Below are 25160 nucleotides of genomic sequence, written 5' to 3' on the forward strand. Positions count from 1 at the left end.
AAAACAGCTATTCTGAATTCTCTATCTGAAAGGTCACAGATTTCTGTGTCTCCAGGATTGGTCCCTGGTACTGAGTTCAATTTGGTGAAGTCATGTTTTCCTAGATGGTCTTAGTGCCTGTGAATGTTTGTTGATGTCTGGGCAGTGAAGAGTTAGGTATTTATTGCAGTCTTTGCAGTCTGAGCTTGTTTATACCTGCCCTTTTTGTCAAGGCTTTCAAGGTATTTGAAGGGACTTGGGTGTTGTGATCTAAGTTTTTGGTCACTGCAGCCATATCTGCATCAGGGGGGCATGCCAAGCCCAGTAACACTGTGGCTCTTACAGAATCATAGAGGTACCACCTTGATGGTCCTAGATAAGATCCAGAAGAATTCTCTGGAAGAATTCTCTGGATTACCAGGTAGAGACTCTTGTTGTCTTACTTTCTCCCAGAGTCTTTCTGTGCTGAGCTCCTGGAGCTGGGGGAGGGGTGACACAAGCACCCCTGTGGCCACCACCACTGGGACTGCACTGGGTCAGATGAAGCCAGCACAGCACTGAGTCTCACCCAAGGCCCACGGTAACCACTGCCTGGCTATCGCCTGTGTTCACTGAAAGCCCTGTCGCTCTACATTCAGCAGGTGGCAAAGCCAGCCAGTCTTGTATCCTTATCTTTAGAGTGGCAAGTTCCCCCCAGCCACGGGCAGGTCCAGAGATGCCATCCAGGAGCCAGGGCCTGCAGTCAGAAACCTTAGGAATCTACTTGGTGCTCTATTCTACGGTGGCTGGACTGGCACCCAAGCCACATGGCAAAGTCCTTCCCACTCTTCCCTCCCCTTTCCATAGGCAGAGGAATTTCTCCCTGTGGCTACCACTGACACAGGCCCATGGCAAGTATGGCCTGGCTACTGCCAATGTTCACTCCAGGCCCAAGGGCTCTTCAGTCAGCTTGTGGTGAATGTTGCCAGGCCTGGGATTCTCCCTTCAGGCAGCAAGCTCCCCTTTGGCCCAGGGCAGGTACAGAAATGCCATCCAAGAGGCAAGGCCTGGAATTGGGGACCCCAAGAACCCACTTGGTGCTGTACCCCACTGTGGCCAAGTTGGTACCTAAGCTGCAAGACAAAGTTCCCTATACTTTTCCCTCTCCTTTTCTCAAGCAGGAGTCTCTCCCTGTAGCCAGCACATCTCTGAGTCTCACCCAAGGCCCACGGTGAGTACTACCTGGCTACCACTGCTGACTGTTCAGGGCTCAAGGGCTCTTTAGTCAGTAGGTGATAAATGCTGCCAAGACTGAATTCTTCCTCTCAAGGCAGCGGGTTCCCTTCTGGTCCAGGGTGTGTCTAGAAGTTTCATCCAGGAGCTACCACATGGAATAGGGGCCTCTGCCTGGTGCTCTATCATACTGTGGCTGAGCTGGTATCCAAGGTGCAAGACAAAGTCCTCTTTACTCTTCCCTCTCCTCTTCTCAAGTGGAAGGAAGGGGTCTCTCCTGGAGCTGCGAGCTGCACTACCTCGGGTTAGGGAAAGGGTGGCAAAAGCACTCCCTTGGCTACCCTGGCTGGTGTCCCACTGGGTCCCATGCCCCCCAGTCCACTGGCTCCAAGCCCAGCACAGCACCAGGACTTGCCCAGGAATTGCAATTCCTGTGGCCTGGACCGCCTTTCAAGTTCACTTAGGACCCTAGAGCCCTTTAGCCCATGGTGGTGAGGCTTGCCAGAATTCAGGTTCCTACTGCTACAATGGACAATTCCCCTAGACTGGCTGGGGCTGGTCTAAATACTTCTGGTGTGGGCATCAACTGAGTTCTCCCCGGTGTTGCGTTCTGCTGTGACAGGGCACCACTAAGTTCCAATGCAAAGCCCTACAATCATCTGGTCTCCCTCCTCCAGGTGCACATATTCTCTCTCAGCACCATATGGCCACTGTTGGAGGATAGGGGAGGGATAGCGTCAGCAATTCACGACTGTCTTTCCTACCCTCCTCAGTGCCTCTTTCAGTGATGTGAAGTTAAAACCAGATACTGTGATTGCTGACCTGATTTTTGGTTATGATGAAGATGCTTTTTTGTGTGGATAGTTGTTCAATTTGGTGTGCCTGTGGGGAGTATGATCAGTGGAGGCTTCTATTGGGCCCTCTTTCCCTGCTTCCTCTCTGATAGTTTTTTTTTTCTTTCAGAACTTCGAATATGTTGTCCCATTGCTATTTGTCCTCCATTGTGTTTGATGAGAAGTCAGCTATTAGTTTTATTGTGGTTGGTGAAGATAATGAACTATTTTCCCTTGCCGTTTTCAAGATTTTCTCTTTATATTTATTTTCAACATTTTGACTGTGATGTGTTTAGGTGTGTACCTTGTTGCGTTTATCCTACTGGAAATGCATTGAGCTTGAATATGTACATTAGTGTTTTTCATCAGATGTGGGAAGTTTTCAGCCATTATGTCTTTGAATATTTTTCTGTCCTTTTCTCTCTCCTCTCTAACTTACACTTAAATTATGCATATGTTGATGCACTTATTGCTCTAGCTCACATTTCTGAGTCTATATTCCTTTTTTTTTTTTTTTTTTTTTTTTGAGATAGGGTCTCACTCTGTCACCCAGGCTGGAGTGCAGTGGCACAATTATAGCTCACTGTAACCTTGAACTCTTGGGCTAAATCAATCCTCCCACCTCTGTCTCCTGAGTGGCTAGGACTATAGGCATGTGCCACCACACCTGGCTGATTTCTTAAATTCTTTGGTAGAGATAGGGTCTCACCATCTTGCCCAGGCTGTTCTTGAACTCCTGGCCTCCAGTGATCCTCCCACCTTGGCCTCCCAAAGCACTGGGATTACAGGCATGAGCCACTGTGTCCAGCCTGTATTCATTTTTCTTCATCCTTTTTTCTGTTCTTCTTCAAATTGCATCATTTTTATTGATCTGTCTTCAAGTTTACTAATAGTTTTTTCTGCCAACTGAGACCACCCTGAAGCTGTGAGAAAGTCTCAGCCAGGCCAAAGGGGAGTTGCTGACCAAAGCTTTCCCACAAGAGGAAAACCATATCAAGTGTAATAGTCCAGACTTTAATAGCCTCACTATGCTGAGCCTATGGCTGGAAGCAGTGTTGGGGTATCATGGCCTCAGCATGAAAATGGAGCAGCTGGAGGCTGTTTGCCAACTATGCTTCTCACAGTGGATTCCCTTAAAGAGGATTTGAGCACCACGCCTTCATAGCTGCCAAAGGATGGCCAGATCTGGCATGAACATATTAATCTGTTAGTATTACACTTGACTGCCTGTGATAGAAAGCCCAGATAACCTTTGCTTAAACAAGACAGAAGTTTATTTGTCTCTCATATTGAAGTTCAGGGCTGGTCCTGTAGCTCCAAATGGCAGAGAACGAAACTCTTTCTCCTTCATTGCTCTGCCGTTCTCAGTTGTTGGCTTCTGCCTCATTATCTCAAATGGCTGTATTTGCTCTAACCATAACATTGACTTACCAGTCTACAAGAAGGTAGAAGCTTGGGAGAAATGGTATACCTCATGCCTTTATACTTACTTATCAGCAGTTGGCATGCAGTCCTTTCATCTCACTGTCGAGAACTTTATCATATAAACATATTAATACTTATTTCAGCAGCCCATGTACCTGGCCAGAAATTGGGAAGACAGAATAAATATTGGAATAGAAGAATAACAGTGGGTGCTACAGTATTGCCCTGTTGGGATTTTCTTCTTCTTTTTTTTAAGATCAGTCTTAGGCTTATGTTTCCCTTTAACTTATTCATTTCATTATGAACTTAAAAATTTCAGGCTGGGTGTGGTGGCTCACACCTGTAATCCCAGCACTTTGGGAGGCCGAGGCAGGCAGATCATTTGAGGTCAGGAGTTAGAGACCAGCTTGGCCAACATGGGGACACCCCGTCTATACTGAAAATACAAAAATCAGCTGGGTGTGGTGGTGCATGCCTGTAGTCCCAGCTACTTGGGAGGCCGAGGCAGGAGAATCACTTGAATCCAGGAGACGGAGGTCGTAGAGAGCCAACATCATGCCACACTGCACTCCAGCCTGGGCAACAGGGCGAGACTCTATCTCAAAAAAAAAAGAAAAAAAAAGTTTCAACCACAGATATGTACTGCTTTAAATATCAATTAGTTTTAATGGTTTTTCCTAATTTGGGATGTTTATTTTTCTTCATTAAACTTACTAAACATTTGCCTAATTCATTCTTCTCAAACTATCAACTTTTTTTTTTTTTAAGAGACAGGGTCTTGCTCTATTGCCGAGGCTGCTGGAGTGCAGTGGCGAGATCATGGCTCACTGCAGCCTCAAACTCCGAGGCTTAAGCAGTCTTCCCACCTCAGCCTCCCAAGTATCGGAGACTATAGCCACACACCACCATACATGGCATTCATTCATTCATTCATTGTAGAGATGGGGTTTTGCTGTATTGCCCAGACTGGCCCTTGAACTGGCCTCAAGCAGTTCTCCCACCTTGGCCTCCCAAAGTGGTAAAATTAGAGGCGTGAGCCACTGCATCTAGCTCCAGCTTTTAAATATGGAGATTTATGTATATAAGTTCTAAATTTTTCACTTTAAATTGTTTCTGTTTTTGCATTTACTAAATTCTTTATCTCAAGTATTTTCTTCAAATGTATTTTATTGGTATTCTGTCACTCGAGCTAGGGGCAATAGGATTTTCTTATAAAATCTTTGGTGCTGATTTTTAAAATTTAGTTACTAGTTTAATGATCTGACCTCCTGAAGAAAATACAACTTCCTGAGGAAAAAGTCTGCAGCTGAGGTAGTCCCAGCAAGAGTGTGTCTTATGTGCTCATGTCCTTCCCTGTAATTGGTGAAACTATTATACCAGGGCCAGATTTCACATCATGCTTTCTCCTCAGTCCCACTTCCTCACCAAATGCTTTATCCAAGCTTATTTGGATCTTCCTCCCAGATGAGGGGAAATATTAAAAACCCCTGGATTTCAGGGTTTTTTCTTCTGACACTTTGCCTTTTGCTTCTTGAACGTGTTTATTGCAAACATCATGATTTTCAGCAGGAAGGGGTTTCAGGAGCTGATCTCCCATCAGTACCACAGCTTTCTCTGAGCCCTTAGTGTTAATGGATGTTCATGCTCATAAGTCTCTTTTAGGACCTAGAAACAAATTCTTAGAAACATTGTGAACTAGCTATTGGAGACTTTTTTTTTTCTCACCTAGTCTCTGGTAGAAATTCCTGAAAAAGTAGGAAATATGGATTGCTCCCTTTTTTCCAGGCTGAGTGCTATTTAAGATTTTTTTCTTATGTTCATATACATTTGGGCATTTCTGTTTTGAACTAGGAAGAGTGCATTAGATTTCTATATTCAAATCACATTGCCTTTAAGAAGTTCACCAGTTTTTTTGAAATTCATTCAATAGCTTTTTTTTTTTTTTTGAGACAGGGCTTTGCTCTGTCGCCCAGCCAGGCTGGAGTGTAGTGGTGCAGTAACGACTCACTGCAACCTCCACCTCCCGGGCTCAAGCAATCCTCCTACCTCAGCCTACTGAGCAGTTGGGTCTACAGGTGCACACCACCACAGCTGGCTAATTTTTGTATTTTTTGTACAGACAGGGTTTCGCCACATTGCCCAGGCCCGTCTCGAACTCCTGAGCTCAAGGGATTTTCACGTCTCAGTCTCCTAAAGTGCTGGGATTACAGGCATGAGCCATGTAATGCCCAGCCATTCTATAGCTTTTTAAATACACAGTTTCCGTTATAATTCTATTTCTGACCATTAAAAAACAAATTGTTATCAGGGCATTTTTTTTTTCTTTTTTTTTTTTTTTTTTGAGACGGAGTCTCACTCTGTCACCCAGGCTGGAGTGCAGTGGCGCGATCTCGGCTCACTGCAAGCTCCGCCTCCCGGGTTCACACCATTCTCCTGCCTCAGCCTCTCCCAGTAGCTGGGACTACAGGCGCCCACCACCACGCCTGGCTAATTTTTTTTTTGTATTTTTAGTAGAGACGGGGTTTCACCGTGGTCTCGATCTCTTGACCTCGTGATCCGCCCGCCTCGGCCTCCCAAAGTACTGGGATTACAAGCGTGAGCCACCGCGCCCGGCCTAGCATATTTTTTTTTCATGGTTGTCTCTGAGATTCTATCTGTGGCCCCTTTTCCAGTACATGTAAACTCTTTGAGCAATCAGATCCCATTTTCATGGCTGCAGACACATATTATAGGCTGATGACCAATAAATCTTCATTTCCAGTGTGGATTTCTCCTGATCTCATGAACAATATGTCCAACTGCTAAATCAGTGGCTATCTCCAGTTGCATGTCCCACCATACCACAGATTTCACCTATCATTCTGTCCCCTGCTTCTGCTTCCATCTAAGCCCTTGCTTTCATTTTTTCCTGCCTTTGGTATCTTGTGAGATCTCAAACACTTAACTTGGTTAAAGTTTTATTTTTCTGTTTCTTTCACACTCAGTATAAATTGGTACCTAAGATCTCCCCTTTAACTCACGGTAGATATTAAAGACATGTGCTTGCTAAATCAGTGAATGAACATAAACTGACAGGATGCTGCTAATATGATGGGCTTTTAAAATAACCTCTGATTAATATCAGAACAAGGTTCAATATATTTTGTTTACAATCACCTAAGATGTATGACTTCAGATTGAGTGGGAGTGTGTTGTTACAGGGAATAGTGACATTCAAAGATGTGGCTATCGACTTCACCCAGGAGGAGTGGAAGAGACTGGATCCTGCTCAGAGAAACCTGTACCGGAACGTGATGCTAGAAAACTATAACAACTTAATCACAGTGGGTAAGAGTAATTTACTATATAATTCAAACTCTGGAAAGAAAGTACCTTTTTTTCTCCCAGTGTTTCTGAAATATGTGGACCTTTTAAATATTAGAGTGAGCTTGGCCTTGGGATGCTTTTGCTCATGTGAATGTCCATGCTGCAGTTTTCAGAGCAAAAGGGGACAGCATCCCCAGAAGCCACATTTTCTTGTCCTTTAGAAAGCCTGGTTTTCCTGGGCCAGCCTCAATTTTTGGGTGGTTTTTTGTTCCTAGTATGTATGCCCAAATCTATGTAACTTCCCTTTGACAGGCTATCCGTTCACCAAACCTGATGTGATTTTCAAATTGGAGCAAGAAGAAGAACCATGGGTGATGGAGGAAGAAGTATTAAGGAGACACTGGCAAGGTTAGTGGAAGGGAACCAGACAGGTGAGGAGAGGTCAGGGCCCTGTTAATGATTAATCAGTGAATGGTTGATCCCTCTAAAATATTCTTCAAAGATATTTTCAGAGCTTGGCACAGTGGTTCATGCCTATAGTCCCAGCACTTTGGGAAGCCAAGGTGGAAGGATTGCTTGAGTCCAGGAGTTTGGAACCAGCCGGGGCAACATAGTGAGACCTCATCTCTAGAAAAAAGAAAAAGAAAAATTAGGCCTGGCGCAGTGGCTCGTGCCTGTAATCCCCACACTTTGGGAGGCCGAGGTGGGCAGATCATGAGGTCAGGAGATTGAGACCATCCTGGCTAACACGGTGAAACCCCATCTCTACTAAAAATACAAAAAATTAGCTGGGCGTGGTGGCACACGCCTGTAGTCCCAGCTACTCGGGAGGCTGAGGCAGGAGAATCGCTTGAACCCGGGAGGCTGAGGTTGCAGTGAGCCAAGATCACGCCACTGCACTCCAGCCTGGGCAACAGAGCGAGACTCCGTCAAAAAAAAAAAAAAAAATTAGCCATGTGTGGTGGCACATGCTTGTGATCCCAGCTGCTTGGGAGGCTGAGGTGGGAGGATCACTTGAGCCTAGGAGGTTGAGGCTGCAGTAAGCCATGATCACAGCACTGCACTTTAGCCTAGGCAACGGAGTGAGACCCTGTCTCAAAAAATATATGTATATTTTCAGAAAGCATGTAGACCTTTTGTGTGTGTGTGTGTGACAGAGTCTCACTCTGTCACCAGGCTGGAGTACAGTGGCGCAATCTCGGCTCACTGCAACCCCCGCCTCCTGGGTTCAAGCGATTTTCCTGCCTCAGCCTCCTGGTAGCTGGGACTACAGGCGTGTGCCACCACACCCTGCTAATTTTTTGTATTTTTAGTAGAGGCAGGGTTTCACCATGTTAGCCAGGATGGTCTTGATCTCCTGACCTCGTGATCTGCCCACCTTGGCCTCCCAAAGTGCTGGATTACAGGCGTGAGCCACCATGCCTGGCTTTTTTTTTTTTTTTTTTTTTCGAGACAGAGTCTCACTCTGTTCACTCAGGCTGGAGTGCAGTGGCACAATCTTGGCTCACTGCAACCTCTGGCTCCTGAGTTCAAATGATTCTCATGCCTCAGTCTCCCGAGTATCTGGGACTATAGGCATGCGCCACCACGCCCAGCTAATTTTTTGGTATTTTTAGTAGGGATGGATTTCGCTATGTTGGCCAGGCTGGTCTTGAACTCCTGACCTCAAGTGATCTGCCTGCCGTGGCCTCCCAAAGTGCTGAGATTACAGGCATGAGCCACCACGCCTGGCCTGATGTACACTTTTCTAGTACAAAAGTGACCACTGATGTAAACTCTTTTTTATAAACCTAAGATGTCATTTCTAGATACCATTCTTAATTTCTTTCCTCAGAACTTAGAGATCTGGTTGGCTTTCTTACCTGTGTGCTAGATACCAACCTTACCTAATAAGTTTCCAGCCTTACTTTGATAATTATTCTATTATTAGCATCTTCAGGAGTACCGTCCACCCTCATATACAGGATCCTTTCTTTTTGCATACATTCACTAATTTGCAGTTGTTAAATTAAACCTACTGACATTTATAGTCCCTTACTTTCTCTTCTTTCTTCCATTCTAAATGTCTGAAATATCGTACAGTCATACTTCCTACTGTATTTTTAGGTTTTGCTCTCATACTTCAATAATCACTATCACCCTTTTATTTCAATACAAGTTTTAAGTCAGTGCCGATTTTTTGGTAGCTCCCATTTTCTGATATATTTGTCATGTATATATGCAAGTGTATGTAATGTATGTGTGCATCTATATATACCCACATATACATACATACACATACATATATATGTCCATATACATGTATTTTGAATTTTATAAAGTCACTTTTGCCCTCCAAAGAGACTGTAATAATTTATATTTCTACCAGTAACTTCAAACAGTATAGTCTGTTAGCATTTAAAAAAATTGTTGCCAGCCTGGGCGCGGTGGCTCACGCTTGTAATCCCAGCACTTTGGGAGGCCGAGGCGGACGGATCACAAGGTCAGGAGATTGAGACCACGGTGAAACCCCGTCTCTAGTAAAAATACAAAAAAATTAGCCGGGCGTGGTGGCGGGCACCTGTAGTCCCAGCTACTGGGAGAGGCTGAGGCAGGAGAATGGCGTGAACCCGGGAGGCGGAGCTTGCAGTGAGCCGAGATCGCGCCACTGCACTCCAGCCTGGGTGACAGAGCGAGACTCCGTCTCAAAAAAAAAAAAAAAAAAAAAAAAAAAAATCGTTGCCAATCTGATAGGTGAAAAATGGCAGCTAATTATAGTTTGAATTTACATTTCCTTTATGATGAATGAAGGCAAGCATTTTTTCATGTTTCCAATCTATATTTCTTTGTTTTAATAAACAGTTGGTATCCTTTGCCCTTGTTTCTGTTGAGTTCTTAATTTGTATGAACTCTTAACGTATTGAGCTGATTGGCACATCATCTGTCATATGTTTTTCTTGTGTTTTTTTCCCAAAGAGATTATTCCTCATTGAAGTACTTTTTTGCCACCTCGACTTTTTAAAATATTCATGTAGTTAAAACAATCTGTTCCTATAGGAGATTATCACAATTTTAAAAATGTATATGGGTCAATTATGTTTAGATATTTCTCAATAATGACTCATCCTCTTATGTTTGCTATGAATTTAAATGTTTATACTTTTAAAGTTTTTAATGTCAATGTTAGACTGGTTTTATGAATAGAATTTGGAAGCCTTCCTTAATGCTCTAGAGCATTTATATAGCATTAGTGTTATAACTCCCTTGAAAATTTGGTAGACGTTACCTGTTGAACTATTTGGACCTTGTGTATTTTTGAGGGAAGTTTCCTTGACAACTCTTTTCATTTTTCCTTTTATAACTATCCTATGTGTATGTAAATATATTTTTGTCTTTTGGCATTAATTTTTGATAATAGATTATATTTTTCCATGAAATTATCCACTTAATTCTAGTCTTCAAATTAATTTTCACAGAGTTGACAAAGTAACTTCCATAAATATTAAAATTTCCTCTGTATCTGTAAAAAGTTACCACACATTGATATTCCAGGATCATCTATTATATTTGACAATTTGTTTCATCTGTATTTTCAAATGTTTTGGTATGAAATTATTTGTAGTGTTCTCTGATTTTAGCTAACAGTTGCTTGTTTTTCTATTGTTTATTTTTTGTGTGGGATAGGTAGGTGGAGAGGTATTCTTGGAGGTTTGTGCTATATCCTATAGACCCAGTGATGCATCAGAATGTCTGTTTTATCCATTACCTTGTTTTGCCGTGTGACATTGCCGTACCGTAATTCTAATGGTGAAAGTTCTGTTCCCATCCCCCACCACAATATTCTTCATTTCAATGGTGGTTTTCTTTTTCTCTTCCAATTATTTCCTTGGTTCTGCTGGCAAACTTTTATCCCTTTCTGTTTTCTCATTGATTCTTCCTCATGCATTTATACAGGCATATCTCATGTTATTATGCTTTGCTTTATTGCGCTTGGCAAATGTTCCATTTTTTATAAATTGAAGGCTTGTGGCAGCCCTGCATCGAACAAGTCCATTGGCACCATTTTTCCAACAGCATGTGCTCACTTTGTGTGTCTGTGTCACATTCTTGCAGTATTTCAAACCTTTTCATTATATTTATTATCTGTTATGGGGATCTGCGATCAGTGATCTTTGATGTTACTGTTGTCATTGTTTTGGGGTGCCACAAACTTCATGATGGCAGACTTAATTGATGTTAAACGTTGTGTGTGTTCTGACTATTCTACTGACTACCCATTCTCATCTCTCTCCCTTTTTCTGGGTCTCTCTCTTCCCTGAAACACAATGATATTGAAATTAGGGCAATTAATAACCCTACAATGACCTCTAAGTGTTCAAGTGAAAGGAAGAATCGCACATCTCTCACTTTAAATTAAAAGCTAGGAATGATTAAGCTTAGTGAAGGCATGTTAAAAGCCAAGATAGACCAAAAGCAAAGCCTTTTGTGTTTGCCAAGTTGTGAATGCAAAGGAAAAGTTCTTGAAGTAAATGTAAAGTGCTGGCCGGGCATGGTGGCTCACACCTGTAATCCTAGCACTTTGGGAGGCTGAGGCCAGTGGATTGCTTGGGCCCAGGAGTACAAGACCAGACTGGGCAACATGGTGAAACCCTGTCTCTACTAAAAATACAAAAATTAGCCGGATGTAATGGTGCACGCCTGTAGTCCCAGCTGCTTGGGAGGCTGAGACGAGAGGATCACTTGAGTCTAAGAGATGGAGGTTGCAGTGAGCTGAGATCACACTACTGCATCCCAGCCTGGGTGACAGAGCAAGACCCTGTCTCAAAAAAAAAAAAAAAAAAAAAGTGCCACTATAGTATACACACAAATGATAAGATGATAAGAAAGCAAAATAGCCTTATTGTTGATAGGGAGAAAGTTTTAGTTGTCTGGGTAGAAGATCAAACCAGCCACAGCATTCCCTTAAGCCAAAGCATAATCCAAGACAAGCCCCTAATTATCTTCAATTCTATGAAGGCTTAGAGGTGAGGAAGCTGCAGAAGAAAAGTTTGAAGCTAGCTGAGGTTGGTTCATAAGGTTTAAGGAAAGAGGCCATCTCCATAACATAAAAATACAGGGTAAAGCAGTAAGAGCCGATGGAAGCTGCAGTAAATTATCCAGAAGATCTAGCTAAGATTATTGATGAATGTAGCTAACTAAACCATAGCGTTCCGATGTAGATGCAACAGCCTTCTATTGGAAGAAGATGTCATCCAGGACTTTCACAGCTAGAGAGGTGAAGTCAGTGGCTGGCTTCAAAGTTTCAAATGACAGACTGACCCTCCTGTTATGGGCTAATGCAGGTGGTGACTTTAAGTTGGAGCCAGTATTCATTTCCCATTCTAAAAATCCTAGGGCCCTTAAGAATTATGCTAAATACACCCTGCTTGTGCTCTATAAATGGAATAACAATGCCTGGATGGTAGCACATCTGTTTACAGCATTGATTTGCTAAATATTTTAAGCCCATTGTTGATACCTACTGCTCACGAAAAAAAAAGTTCCTTTGAAAATATTATTGCTCATTGACAGTGCACTTGGTCACCCAAGAGCTCTAATGGAGACGTACAAGGAGATCAGTGTTGGTTTTCATGCCTACTAATAGAACATCCATTCTGCAGCTCATGGATCAAGCAGTAATTTTGACTTTCAAGTCTTATTACTTAAGAAATACATTCTGTAATGTAATAGCTTCCATAGGTAATGATTCCTCTGATGGATCTGGGTAAATTAAAGAGTGTAAAAACTGGCTGGAAAGGATTCATGTTTCTAGGTGCTATTATGAATATTCATGACTCATGAGAGGAGATCAGAATATTAACAGGAGTTTGAAAGAGGTTCATTCGACACTCATGGATGACTTTGAAGGATTCAAGGCTTCAGTGGAGGAAGTAATTGTAGATGTGCAACTAGCAAGAGAAGTAGAATTAGAAGTAGAGCTGGAAGATGTGACTGAATTGCTGCAGTCTCGTAATTGCCGGGATAAGGATTACTTCTTATGGGTGAACAAAGAAAGTAATTTCTTTAGGATCTACTCCTGGTGAAGATGCTGTGCACATTGTGGAAATCAATGATTTAGAATATTCTGTAAATATAATTGATAAAGCAGTGGTAGGATTTGAGAGGAGTGACTACAATTTCGAAAGAAGTCCTACTGTGGGTAAAGTGCTATCAAACAACATCACATGCTACAGAGAAACTTTTTGTGAAAGAAAAGTCAATCAGTGTGACTATTCATTGTTATCTTAAGAAATTGGGGCCGGGCGCAGTGGCTCACGCCTGTAATCCCAGCACTTTGGGAGGCCGAGGTGGGCAGATCAAGAGGTCAGGAGTTCAAGACTAGCCTGGCCAACATAGTGAAACCCCATCTCTACTAAAAATACAAAAAAAATTAGCCTGGACTGGTGGCACGCACCTGTAATCCGAGCTACTCTGGAGGCTGAGGCAGGAGAATCGCTTGAACCTGGGAGGCAGAGGTTGCAGTGGGCAGAGATCGAGCCACTGCACTCTAGCCTCTGCACTCTAGCCTGGGCGACAGAGGGAGACTCCATCTCAAAAAAAGAAAAGAAAAGAAAAAAATTGCTACAGCCACCCCAACTTTCTGTAAATCCCCCTTGATTAGTCAGCAGCCATCAACATTGAGGAAGACACCTATCAGCAAAAAGATTATGACTCACTGAAGGTTCAGATGATTGTTAGCATTTTTTAGCAATATTTTTAAATTAAGATGTAGTACATTTTTTAGACATGATGCTATTATGTACGTAATAGACTAAGTATATAGTATTAATTTTTTTTTTTTGAGATGGAGTCTCTCTTAGTCATCCAGGCTGGAGTGCAGTGGCGTGATCTCGGCTCACTGCAACCTCCACCTCCCAGGTTCAAATGATTCTCCTGCCTCAGCCTCCCAGTAGCTGGGATTATAGGCGCCTGCCACCACGCCCGGCTAATTTTTTTGAATTTTTAGTAGAGACAGGGTTTCACCATATGGTCCAGGCTGGTCTTGAACCCCTGACCTCAAATGATTCACCCACCTCGGCCTCCCAAAGTGCTGGGATTACAGTCGTGAGCCACCGCACCCAGACAACATAACTTTTATATGCACTGGGAAACCAAAAAAGTTGTGTGACATGCTTTATTGTGGTGGTGTGGAACTGAACCCACAGTATCTCTGAAGTATGCCTATGTTTCTATTTTGAATTATTGATTTGTAGATTTTATTTTATTATCTTTTTGTATATTCGTTGTAATACATTTAGTCAAGATTATCATTTATGTAAACTATCAGGGAAACAGACAACCTACAGAATGGGAGAAAATACTTGCAAACTATGCATCTGACTAATATCCAGCATCTATAAGGAACTTAAATTTACAAGAAAAAAACAGCCCTATTAAAAGGACATGAACAGACACTTTTCAAGACATAAATATGGCCAAGAAGCTTATGAAAGAAAGTTCAATATCACTGATTGTTAAAGAAATCCAAATCACCATAATGAGATACCATCTCACACCAGTCATAATGGCCATTATTAAAAAGTCAAAAAATAACAGATGCTGGCAGTGAGGAGAAAAATTTCCATTTTCCTATTGGAAGTAAGCAGCAATAGGGAACTGAATATCTCAGCCTTATTAAATATGTAAACTTTTGCTTGTTCTCCTTGTTTGAGCCAGTTTGTTTTCCCTGTATTCTTCTACCTGGTGTCCCTGACTCTAGAGTCTGTCTGGTTCCATTTCTCCAGACGCAGAGAGTAGTCTCCCATCTTCTCTAGGGAGTGATAGGTACCTCATTGCACAGTGCAGGCAATTGTTTGCCTTATAGACTTCCATTCAATTCTGTTATTTTTTAGGGCCCCTGTTCATTCCCATCTTTCATGGTGCATGACTTCTCTAATTTCTCAGCCTTTCTTTAGTTATATAGTAGGAACTTGCTTTTTGACATCTTCGTCTGCAGGCACATGGGTTTTAGTGTTCTCAGTTCTTCTGTTACATAATAGTCCTTTCATCTTCTTCCATCTGCTAAAATTATGTTTACATCCATCATCCATTGTTGTCTGTTATGGTCTTTGTCTTCGTTGGTTTATGCCTTTTAAATGATACCGTATTAGTGCACTTTTGCATAGAATCTGAGCTAAACTCGTATTTATTATACCATATTTAACCTCAACTTCTTACTATTTTTTTCTCCTCTGGTCACTATATTTGCCCCTATACAATTAACCTAGGTGGGCCTCTCCAGTTTTATGTTCCAATTCCATCATCCAGTTTTTAACCTTCCTATTGGTTCTTCGCATTTTATTGATTATTGCAGTGTTCAGAACAATTTTATTTGTTTACACTGGATATATAACACATACTCATAGAACAGAACTTTTATTTTATTTTATTATTATTATTATTATTTGTTGAGATGGAGTCTCACTCTGTTACCCAGGCTGGAGTACAGTGGCGCGATCTTGGCTCACTGCAACCTCCGCCTCCCAGGTTCAAGTGGTTCTCCTGCCTCAGCCTCCCGAGTGGCTGGGACTACGGGCACGTGCCACCACGCCTGGCTAATTTTTGTATTTTTAGTAGAGACGGGGTTTCACTATGTTGGCCAGGCTAGTCTCTAACTCCTGACCTCGTGATCCACCTGCCTCAACCTGCTGGGATTATAGGCGTGTGCCATCACACCCGGCCAGAACAGAACTTTTAAAGTACAAAAGGATATATGTTGAAAAGTAATTCTTCTCTTACACATTTTTCCCTTCTATGGTGGCAACCCCCAGTATCATTTTCCTTTGAGCTATTCCATTTTCAAACATTTTTATTGAAACCGCTTTAAACTGACATATTAACTTACGAATGTCATCTTTATGCCGTTGAATTTTCTTGTCTAAAATGCTTTAATGCCTTTTTCTTAGTTTCCTAGGGCTGCTGAAACAAAGTACCACAAACTGGGTAACTTAGAAATAACAGGAATTGGCCAGGTGTGGTGGCCCATGCCTGTAATCCCAGCACTTTGAGAGGCCGAGGCAGGTGGATCACCTGAGCTCAGGAGTTTGAGACCACCCAGGGCAACATGGTGAAACCCCATCTCTACTAAAAATATGAAAAAAATAACCAGGTGTGGTGGCGCACGCCTCTAGTCCCAGCTACTTGGGAGGTTGAGGTAGGAGAATCGCTTGAGCCCCAGAGTCGAAGGTTGCGGTGAGCCGAGATCGCGCCACTGCACTCCAGCTTGGGCTACAGAGTGAGACTCCGTCTCTAAAAAATAAAAAAAATAACTATTCTCACAGTTCTGGAGGCCAGAAGTCTAAAATCAAGGTGTCAGTAGGGCCATACTCCCTCTGAAACCTGTAGGGAAGGATTCTTCCTTGCCTCTTTCAGCTTCTGGTATTCCCAGACATTCCTTGGTTTGTGGCAGTGGAACTCTACTATGTCTCTCCGTCTTCGCATGGCATTTCTTCCGTGTCTCTTGTCTCTTCATGTAGCATTCTTTTTGTAAGAACACAAGTCATATTGCATTGGGAATTCTCTTATTCCAGTTTGACCTCATCTTAACTAATTTCACCTTCAATGACCCTATTTCTAAATGAAGCCTCATTCTGAGGCACTAGGAGTTAGGACTTGAATTCAATCCATAACACAATTCAATCCATAACACCATTCCATTTGTTCAAGTCTGTGTGTTCATTTTAAACTTTTCTTCATATGGTTTTTTGACATTTTTTATTTTTGTATATTTTTCATACTTTTTGTTGTCATTGTAAATGTAGTTTTTAATTCTATAATTTCTAAATATAGTCAGCCCTTTCTATCCATGCTTTCTGCAACTACAGATTGAAAATATTCAGGGGAAAAAAGCAACAAAAAATAACAATACAACAATAAAAAAATACAAATTTTAAATTATAGTATAACAATGATTTACATAGCATTTATATTGTATTCAGTATTATAAGTAATCCGGAGATTATTTAAAGTATACAGAAAGATACGCATAGGTTATATGAAAATACTTTATCATTTCATGTAAGGCATTGAGCATCCATGGATTTTGGTATCCACAGGAAGTCCTGGAACCAGTCCCCAATAGAAAATGAGGGATGACTGTAGTTGTTTGTATATGAAGGTTTTTAAAAATAAATATTGATTGATATGTAATGAATTTCTTTTCATAATTGTTCAGATGACTTGATTTTTCAGGTAAACAGTTTTGTTTCTGACAAATAATGTTAATTTTCATTTTCTTTTCCTTTTTTTTGTTTTTGTTTTGTTTTGTTTTGTGTTTTGAGACACAGTTTTAATCTTTCCCCCAGGCTAAAGAGCAGTGGTGATCTCCGCTCACTGCAACCTTAACCTCCCGGGCTTAGGTGATCCTCCCATCTCAGCCTCCCTAGTAGCTGGGACTACAGGCATGCTAATTTTTGTATCTTTTGTAGAAATGGGGTTTTGCCACGTTGCTCAGTCTGGTCTTGAACTCCTGGGCTCAAGAGATCTGCTTGCCTCAGCCTCCCAAAGTGCTAGGATTACAGGCGTGAGCCACTGCACTCACGCCTTTTAATTAAGAAAAGAGGGACAACTCTTTTCTTAATTTTCTTTTTTTTCTTCTTCTTTTTTCTTTTGAGATGGAGTCTCGCTGTGTCGCCCAGGCTGGAGTGCAGTGTCGCAATCTTGGCTCACCACAACCTCCACCTCCCAGGTTCACGCCATTCTCCTGCCTCAGCCTCCCAAGTAGCTGAGACTACAGGCGCCCACCACCACGCCCAGCTAATTTTTTTGTGTGTATTTTTAGTAGAGACGTGGTTTCACTGTGTTAGCCAGGATGGTCTTAATCTCCTGACCTCGCGATCCGCCCGCCTCGGCCTCCCAAAGTGCTGGGATTATAGGCATGAGCCACCATGCCCGGCCTCTTAATTTTCATACCTCTGATTTATTTATCTTATTTAATTGTACTACCTAGTATTGCAATGAGTAGTGACAACTCATCTTTTCTTATTTCTGACTTCAATGTGAATGCTTCTGGATGTTTTCCATTAAGTAAAATGCTGGTGTTTGGGCTGTACTGTACTTTATTCTCAAATTAAATGTTATTTGTTCCTATTTTATATAAAGGATTTTTAAATGAAAAATAGATGTTGAGTTTTATGATCTTAATATCTACAGAAATGATTACTTGATTTTTTCATTTTTTCAAATGTCATTACTTGATATTTTTCATTAATTTATTTACTTATAGTAATATACTTTCTATTATTTAAACGTATCCCTGGAAAAAATGTACTCAACTCAAATATGATATATTTTATATTTAATGTACTTCTGGGTCACTTTTTTCCTTTTGGGTCATTTTGATGTTTTACATAGAATTTTTACAATGGTTTTCATAAATGAAATTGGATAGTTTGCTTTTTTGGTGTGTCATCTTTGTCAGGTTTTGGTATTAATATATGTTTCATACACAAAAACATTGGGAATTTTTGTCTTTTTTCTTTCACAACATTGTAGACAGTATAGGAGTTGTCCTTTAAAGTCTGTTAGAATTTTTATGTGGATCTCTGGGTTTTTCCTTTTTGTTTTAGGGAATTACTTTTCGTATTTCTTTTCATTTTACAGAAATTGGTTTAGATAACTTTTTTGCATCTTGTAGAGTCAGTTTTGGTAATTTACAATCCAGAAAAGTGTTTAGATTATAAAAATGTATTTTAATAGAGTCCTGCAAAATGATCTTATAGTTTTTAGCTTCCTGTTTTTGTTTTTTCTCTATCATTATTTCTTCTTACTTCCTTTGTACATTCTGCATTTCCTATTTATTTACCTATTTGTTTTCTATCAGATCATTTTTTAAAGCAATCAAAGCTATTTGTATTTATAAATATATGCCTCTACTCATATTTCCTTTCCTGAATTTCCTTCTCAAAACTTCAGAGATAAGAGATATATGCACTTGAAAATGTTTTAATAGTGGGAGAGTAGGGCTTAAACCAATAATCAGTCCCATAATTGCATATTTTTCAAAATGTTCTTCATATTACAATATTGGAAAAAAATTGTAAGTGATATTTATTTGTGATCTGTTTTAGGAGAAATATGGGGAGTTGATGAGCATCAGAAAAACCAGGACAGACTTTTGAGACAAGTTGAAGTTAAATTCCAGAAAACACTGACTGAAGAAAAAGGCAATGAATGTCAAAAGAAATTTGCAAATGCATTTCCTCTGAACTCTGATTTTTTCCCTTCCAGACACAATCTCTATGAGTATGACTTATTTGGAAAGTGTTTAGAACATAATTTTGACTGTCATAATAATGTGAAATGCCTTACAAGAAAGGAACATTGTGAATATAAGGAACCTGTGAAATCATATGGTAATAGCTCATCCCATTTTGTCATTACCCCCTTTAAGTGTAATCATTGTGGAAAAGGCTTCAATCAGACTTTGGACCTCATCAGACATCTGAGAATTCATACTGGAGAGAAACCCTATGAATGTAGTAACTGTAGAAAAGCCTTCAGTCACAAGGAAAAACTTAGTAAACATTATAAAATTCACAGTAGGGAGCAGTCTTACAAATGTAATGAATGTGGTAAAGCTTTCATTAAAATGTCAAATCTCATTAGACATCAAAGAATTCATACTGGAGAGAAGCCCTATGCATGTAAGGAATGTGAGAAGTCCTTCAGCCAGAAATCAAATCTTATTGATCATGAAAAAATTCATACTGGAGAGAAACCTTATGAATGTAATGAGTGTGGAAAAGCATTCAGCCAGAAGCAAAGCCTCATTGCACATCAGAAAGTTCATACTGGGGAGAAACCTTATGCATGTAATGAATGTGGTAAAGCCTTCCCTCGAATTGCATCCCTTGCTCTTCATATGAGAAGTCATACAGGAGAAAAACCTTATAAATGTGATAAATGTGGTAAAGCCTTCTCTCAGTTTTCCATGCTTATTATACATGTTAGAATTCATACAGGTGAAAAACCCTATGAATGTAATGAGTGTGGAAAAGCCTTCTCTCAAAGCTCAGCCCTTACTGTACATATGAGAAGTCACACTGGTGAGAAACCCTATGAATGTAAGGAATGCAGAAAAGCCTTCAGCCACAAGAAAAACTTCATTACACACCAGAAAATCCATACTAGAGAGAAACCTTATGAGTGTAATGAATGTGGGAAAGCTTTTATACAGATGTCAAATCTTGTTAGACACCAGAGAATTCATACTGGGGAAAAACCCTATATATGTAAGGAATGTGGGAAAGCCTTTAGCCAGAAATCAAATCTCATTGCTCATGAGAAAATTCATTCTGGAGAGAAACCCTATGAATGCAATGAATGTGGTAAAGCCTTCAGCCAAAAGCAAAACTTCATTACACATCAAAAAGTTCATACTGGAGAGAAACCTTATGATTGTAATGAATGTGGTAAAGCCTTCTCTCAGATTGCATCCCTTACCCTTCATTTGAGAAGTCATACAGGGGAAAAGCCTTATGAATGTGATAAATGTGGTAAAGCCTTCTCTCAGTGCTCACTGCTTAATTTACATATGAGAAGTCACACAGGTGAGAAGCCTTATGTATGTAATGAATGTGGTAAAGCCTTCTCTCAAAGAACTTCCCTTATTGTGCACATGAGAGGCCATACAGGTGAAAAACCCTATGAATGTAATAAATGTGGAAAAGCCTTCTCTCAAAGCTCATCCCTTACTATACATATACGAGGACATACAGGTGAGAAACCCTTCGACTGTAGTAAATGTGGAAAAGCCTTCTCTCAAATCTCATCTCTTACCCTTCATATGAGAAAACATACAGGTGAGAAGCCCTATCACTGTATTGAGTGTGGCAAGGCTTTCAGCCAAAAGTCACACCTTGTTAGACACCAGAGAATTCATACTCATTAGAAACCCTATGAATATTGTGAATATGGCAAGGCCTTCTGAAGGAATTAACACCTCATTGCACATTACATGATCACTTCCAGAGTAGAAAACTATGAATGTGGGATAGCCTTCTGAAAAAGCCACAAATTTATGACACATTAGAGAATTCTTCCAAGATGACAAATTATATAATGAAAAAGCTGATTATCAGAAACTTTCAGCAGACATATTACTGATAATATTTAATCAGCATTCTCATTGAAATCTGAAACAAGGTGTCTGCCATCAGCATAACAAAATACTTGGGTTCCTAGCCAATGTATTAAGTAAGGAAAACAAGATTGGGAAAACAAGTATCAATGAAGAACTATAAAAATAACTTTTATGCAAGAAATAGTTAATTAGAAAATGTGTTGATAGAAAAACCTAAGAATAAACACAACAATGAATTGAGGTCTTTATCAAGTTATAAAACATGTTGAAAGACACAAAAGAACACCTGAAAAATGATATATTGTCTGAAAAGACCTGACATTGTAAAAATACAATTTCTCTCCCAAATTGCTAAGTTTAATACACTTCTGAAGTTTACATCAGTTTTATTTTAAGGAACTTCACAAACTTACCCAAAAATTTTATGTGGAAAAGTAAAGAAACACAAATAGCTGAAACAAACTTAACAAAGCAAATAGAGAAGACACACTCTATTATTAGATATATACTTATTTAAAGCTGTTATCATTTAAACAATGTATTACTGAGTGAATAAATCAAGCAGTAGTAAGATAGTGAGCATTCATACAAAAATCCAAGAAGATGACAGGAATTCTGTGTATGACAGTGCTATTGAAATCATTGGGGAATGAATGGCTTATTTAATAAATGGAAGGTTCATAGGAGAAAAATTTTAGCTTTCCACTTTATATCATATACAAAAATAAAATCCAACTAAAGACCAGAATATAAAAAGCAAAATTCTAAAACTATGATGAAAGTAGAATCTATTACTTTAGGGTAACAAGATTTCTTTAAAAAACACATAAACATGAAATAGTCCGTTGAATTTTGGTGTATTGGCCTCACAGGCACCCGCAAATGTACACAAAGAGACATATATCACTGTGTTCCTGAATCATGGTTTGTATTGCCCAAAATTGGATATAACAAATTTTTATCAATTGTGGAATAGATGAATAAGTGTGATCATTTCTGTGATAAAATACAGAATTTAGAGAGAAACAAAATCTACCTATAGTTATATGGATAGATTACAATATATAATATTGAGATAAAAAAATGCACAAAGGAACACAGTATAACATTTATATAATTTAATAAGATCTTGCAAAGAACAGTACTGTGTATTGGTCACAGATCCATATATGACTTGGTTGCCTTTTGGGATGTGGGAAAGGTTTGGTGGGAGTTGTTATATTTATCTGTAATATTTCTTTAATAAAAGAGTGAAAGCAAATATGACAGTGGTGACAAATCTGGTTGTCCAAATTAATTATATGGGTTTTTAAAAAAATTTTTTCTTGCTTTTATTTTCCTAATTTCTCAAAAATAAGAATCAAATGGGTGGGGGAAACCTGGGCCTGGAGAAATAATTTTAAAATGGATTTTTATTCTTGATCAGATACTAACATTTATAGGAGATTCTCTTTACACAAAACATACCTGACAAGGTATTATTTTGTTTACTGTCTCTTCATGTTAATTGGAATAATGAAATCAGCAGTATTTTCGCATTTATTTGAGGCCAATTTTTAATTTTAAACACAAATTTTTTTCTAGTTGAAAGGAGTATAGAAACAAAACAATTATTTTATTATTGGGATAACTGGCTATCCATTTGGGGGAAAAAAATCCACCTTCATTTGGGTTGGTTTTGGAGTGAGGGAAAGAGACCATTCATGCATACTGTAAAATATAGTTTACATTCTAAAATGCCAAGCCAAGAATAGTTATCGGTGTTAGAGTAGAAGCAGTTTCTATATACCTCAACAAAGCTTTTCTTTGTTTCTGGATCAATAAATGGGGATGCAGATGCTGGTGATTTTATATGTGCCAGGTAAGGGCCCAGTGGATGTGAAAAATTCACTTCATTCTGTTCCACAGATGTTTTATATTCAGGCCTTTCAAATATTTATGTTGTGGCCAGGCGCAGTGGTGGCTCACACCTGTAATCCCAGCACTTTGGGAGGCTGAGGCAGGCGGATCACTTGAGGTCAGGAGTTTGTGTGCAGCCTGGCCAACATGGTGTAACCCCGTCTCAACTAAAAATACAAAAGTTAGCTGGGTGTGGTTGCGCGTGCCTCTTATCCCAGCTACTTGGGAGGCTGAGGCACGAGAATCGCTTGAACCCAGGAGGCAGAGGTTGCAGTGAGCCAAGATCGCGCCACTGCATTCCAGCCTGGACAACAGAGTGAGACTCCAACTCAAAAAACAAAAAAACAAATATGTTACCTCCAATTTCATTTTCTGTGAATAGTCTATTCATATATTGTCTGTTTTTTTTCTACTGGAACTTCAAAAAATGTTTTTCTTGGAAACAATTATAGATTTATAGGAAGTTATACAAATAATACCGTATAGTACTATTTAGTCCTTGTACCCCACACCTCGTTTCTCCTAATGGTAACTACACCTTATATAACAGTACAGAATCAAATTTGACATTGGTACAATCCACAAACATTACCAGTTTTATGTGCACTTGTGTATGTGTCTGTACAGTTCTATACAATTTTTTTTTTTTTTTTTTGAGACAGAGTCTTGCTCTGTCACCCAGGCTGGAGTGCAGTGGCACGATCCCGGCTCACTGCAAGCTCCGCCTCCCAGGTTCACGCCATTCTCCTGCCTCAGTCTCTCCGAGTAGCTGGGACTACAGGCGCCCGCCACCACGCCCGGCTAATTTTTGTATTCTTAGTAGAGACGGGGTTTCACCGTGGTCTCAATCTCCTGACTTCGTGATCCGCCCGCCTTGGCCTCCCAAAGTGCTGGGATTAAAAGCATGAGCCACCGCACCTGGCAGTTCTATACAATTTTATCTCATGCACAGATTAGTGTAACTACCACTCCCAATAGTCAATATATAAAACTTATAACACCACAAAGATCCCTTGTTTTATCCATTTATAGTCACACCCATCTTCTGTCCTCTCCTCATTCCCCATCCCAAACCCCTGGCAATTACTAATCTATTCTCTATCTCTATAGTTTTTTCATAATGGATTTTTTTCTTATTTTTTGTGTTATAATATATTCTGGACACAAATCCTTTGTCAGTTACTTGCATTCTAAAAGTATTGTTTTGTTTTCAGTTTATTTCAGACACAAAAATTTTAAAGCCGAATGTGAAAATTAGTCTATGATACATTTTGAGTTAACTTTTTATAAGGAATAAAATTTAGGTCAAGGTTCATTTTTTGGATGTCTACTTGTTACAATGCTATTTGTTAAAAAAAATATTGTTTCTCCATAGAATTGCTTGGCCTACTTCTGTGTTTCTGAATGCTCTTTTCCAAAAATCTATGCATCTATCCCTCTATCAGTGCCACATTGTCTTGATTACTATAGCTGTATACTGATTGCTCTCATTTTTTTATTCTTTTTCCTTTTTTTTTTTTTTTTTTTTTTTTGAGGCAGGGTCTCACTCCTGTCACCCAGGCTGGAGTGCAATGGTTCAGTCATAGCTCACTGCACAATCAGATGATTCTCCCAGCCAAGTAGCTTAGACTACATGTGTGTGTCACCACACTCAGCTAATTTTTGTATTTTTAGTAGAGATGGTTTTGCCATGTTGCCCAGGCTGGTCTCAAACTCTTGAGTTCAAGGAATCCTCTGGCCTTGGTCTCCCAAAATGCTGGAATTACAGGCGTGAGCCACCACACCTGACCTGTTATTCATTTTCAAAATTTATTTATCTATTCTACTTTCTTTGCTCTTCCATATAAATTTTGGATCAGCCTATGTTTTCAAAAGCCCTGCTTAAATTTTGATAGAAATTGCATTAAGCCTTTATTTCATTGTGGAAGAATGGAAGTCTTTACTATACTGAGCCTTCCACTCCATAAACACAATATGTGTCTTATGTAGGTCTTCTTTGAGTTCGTCAGTTTTAATCATTGTTTTGTAATTTTTTGCTCCTGTAAATGTATTAGATTTAAACTTAACTGCTTCACTGGATGTGTGTGTTGTGATATTCTTGTTTGTAAATTCCTTTAGATTTTCTATGTCGAAAATAATGCCATCTGCAAATGGGGCCAGTTATATTTTGTTCTTTCCAATCTATATGATTTCTTTTTACTTTTCTGGCCTTATAAATTATCAGTAAGCTTCTGGAATGGGATTTTAAAGCTGACTTCTGGGAGAAAATCAGTTAAGCAATCATCAAAGACCAAAACATAAGAGGCAATGAAAACATAAAAGGGGGCAAGGATTGAAAAAGTAACCAGTGGGTACCATGCTCAGTACGTGGGTGGCAGGGTCATTTGTACCCCAGACCTCAGCAT

The 25160-nt window shown here is 39.9% G+C and overlaps 1 protein-coding gene across 2 annotated transcripts in view; it reads left to right on the forward strand.

Annotated features, from left to right (window-relative positions):
- The window catches only part of ZNF569 (zinc finger protein 569), a 59622-nt gene extending 37505 nt beyond the window's left edge, over nt 1-22117 (forward strand). For both annotated transcript variants that reach the window (XM_030822280.1, XM_003252682.3), the window contains 3 exons: nt 6650-6776; nt 7068-7163; nt 18842-22117. In XM_030822280.1, coding sequence (XP_030678140.1) covers nt 6650-6776; nt 7068-7163; nt 18842-20664 — 2046 coding nt within the window. In that variant the 3' untranslated portion in view covers nt 20665-22117. The remainder of the gene's footprint in view (nt 1-6649; nt 6777-7067; nt 7164-18841) is intronic.
- Nucleotides 22118-25160: the final 3043 nt, after the last annotated feature.

This window comes from Nomascus leucogenys, chromosome 11 (genome assembly GCF_006542625.1).
Source record: "Nomascus leucogenys isolate Asia chromosome 11, Asia_NLE_v1, whole genome shotgun sequence".
Taxonomy (NCBI): Eukaryota; Metazoa; Chordata; class Mammalia; order Primates; family Hylobatidae; genus Nomascus; species Nomascus leucogenys.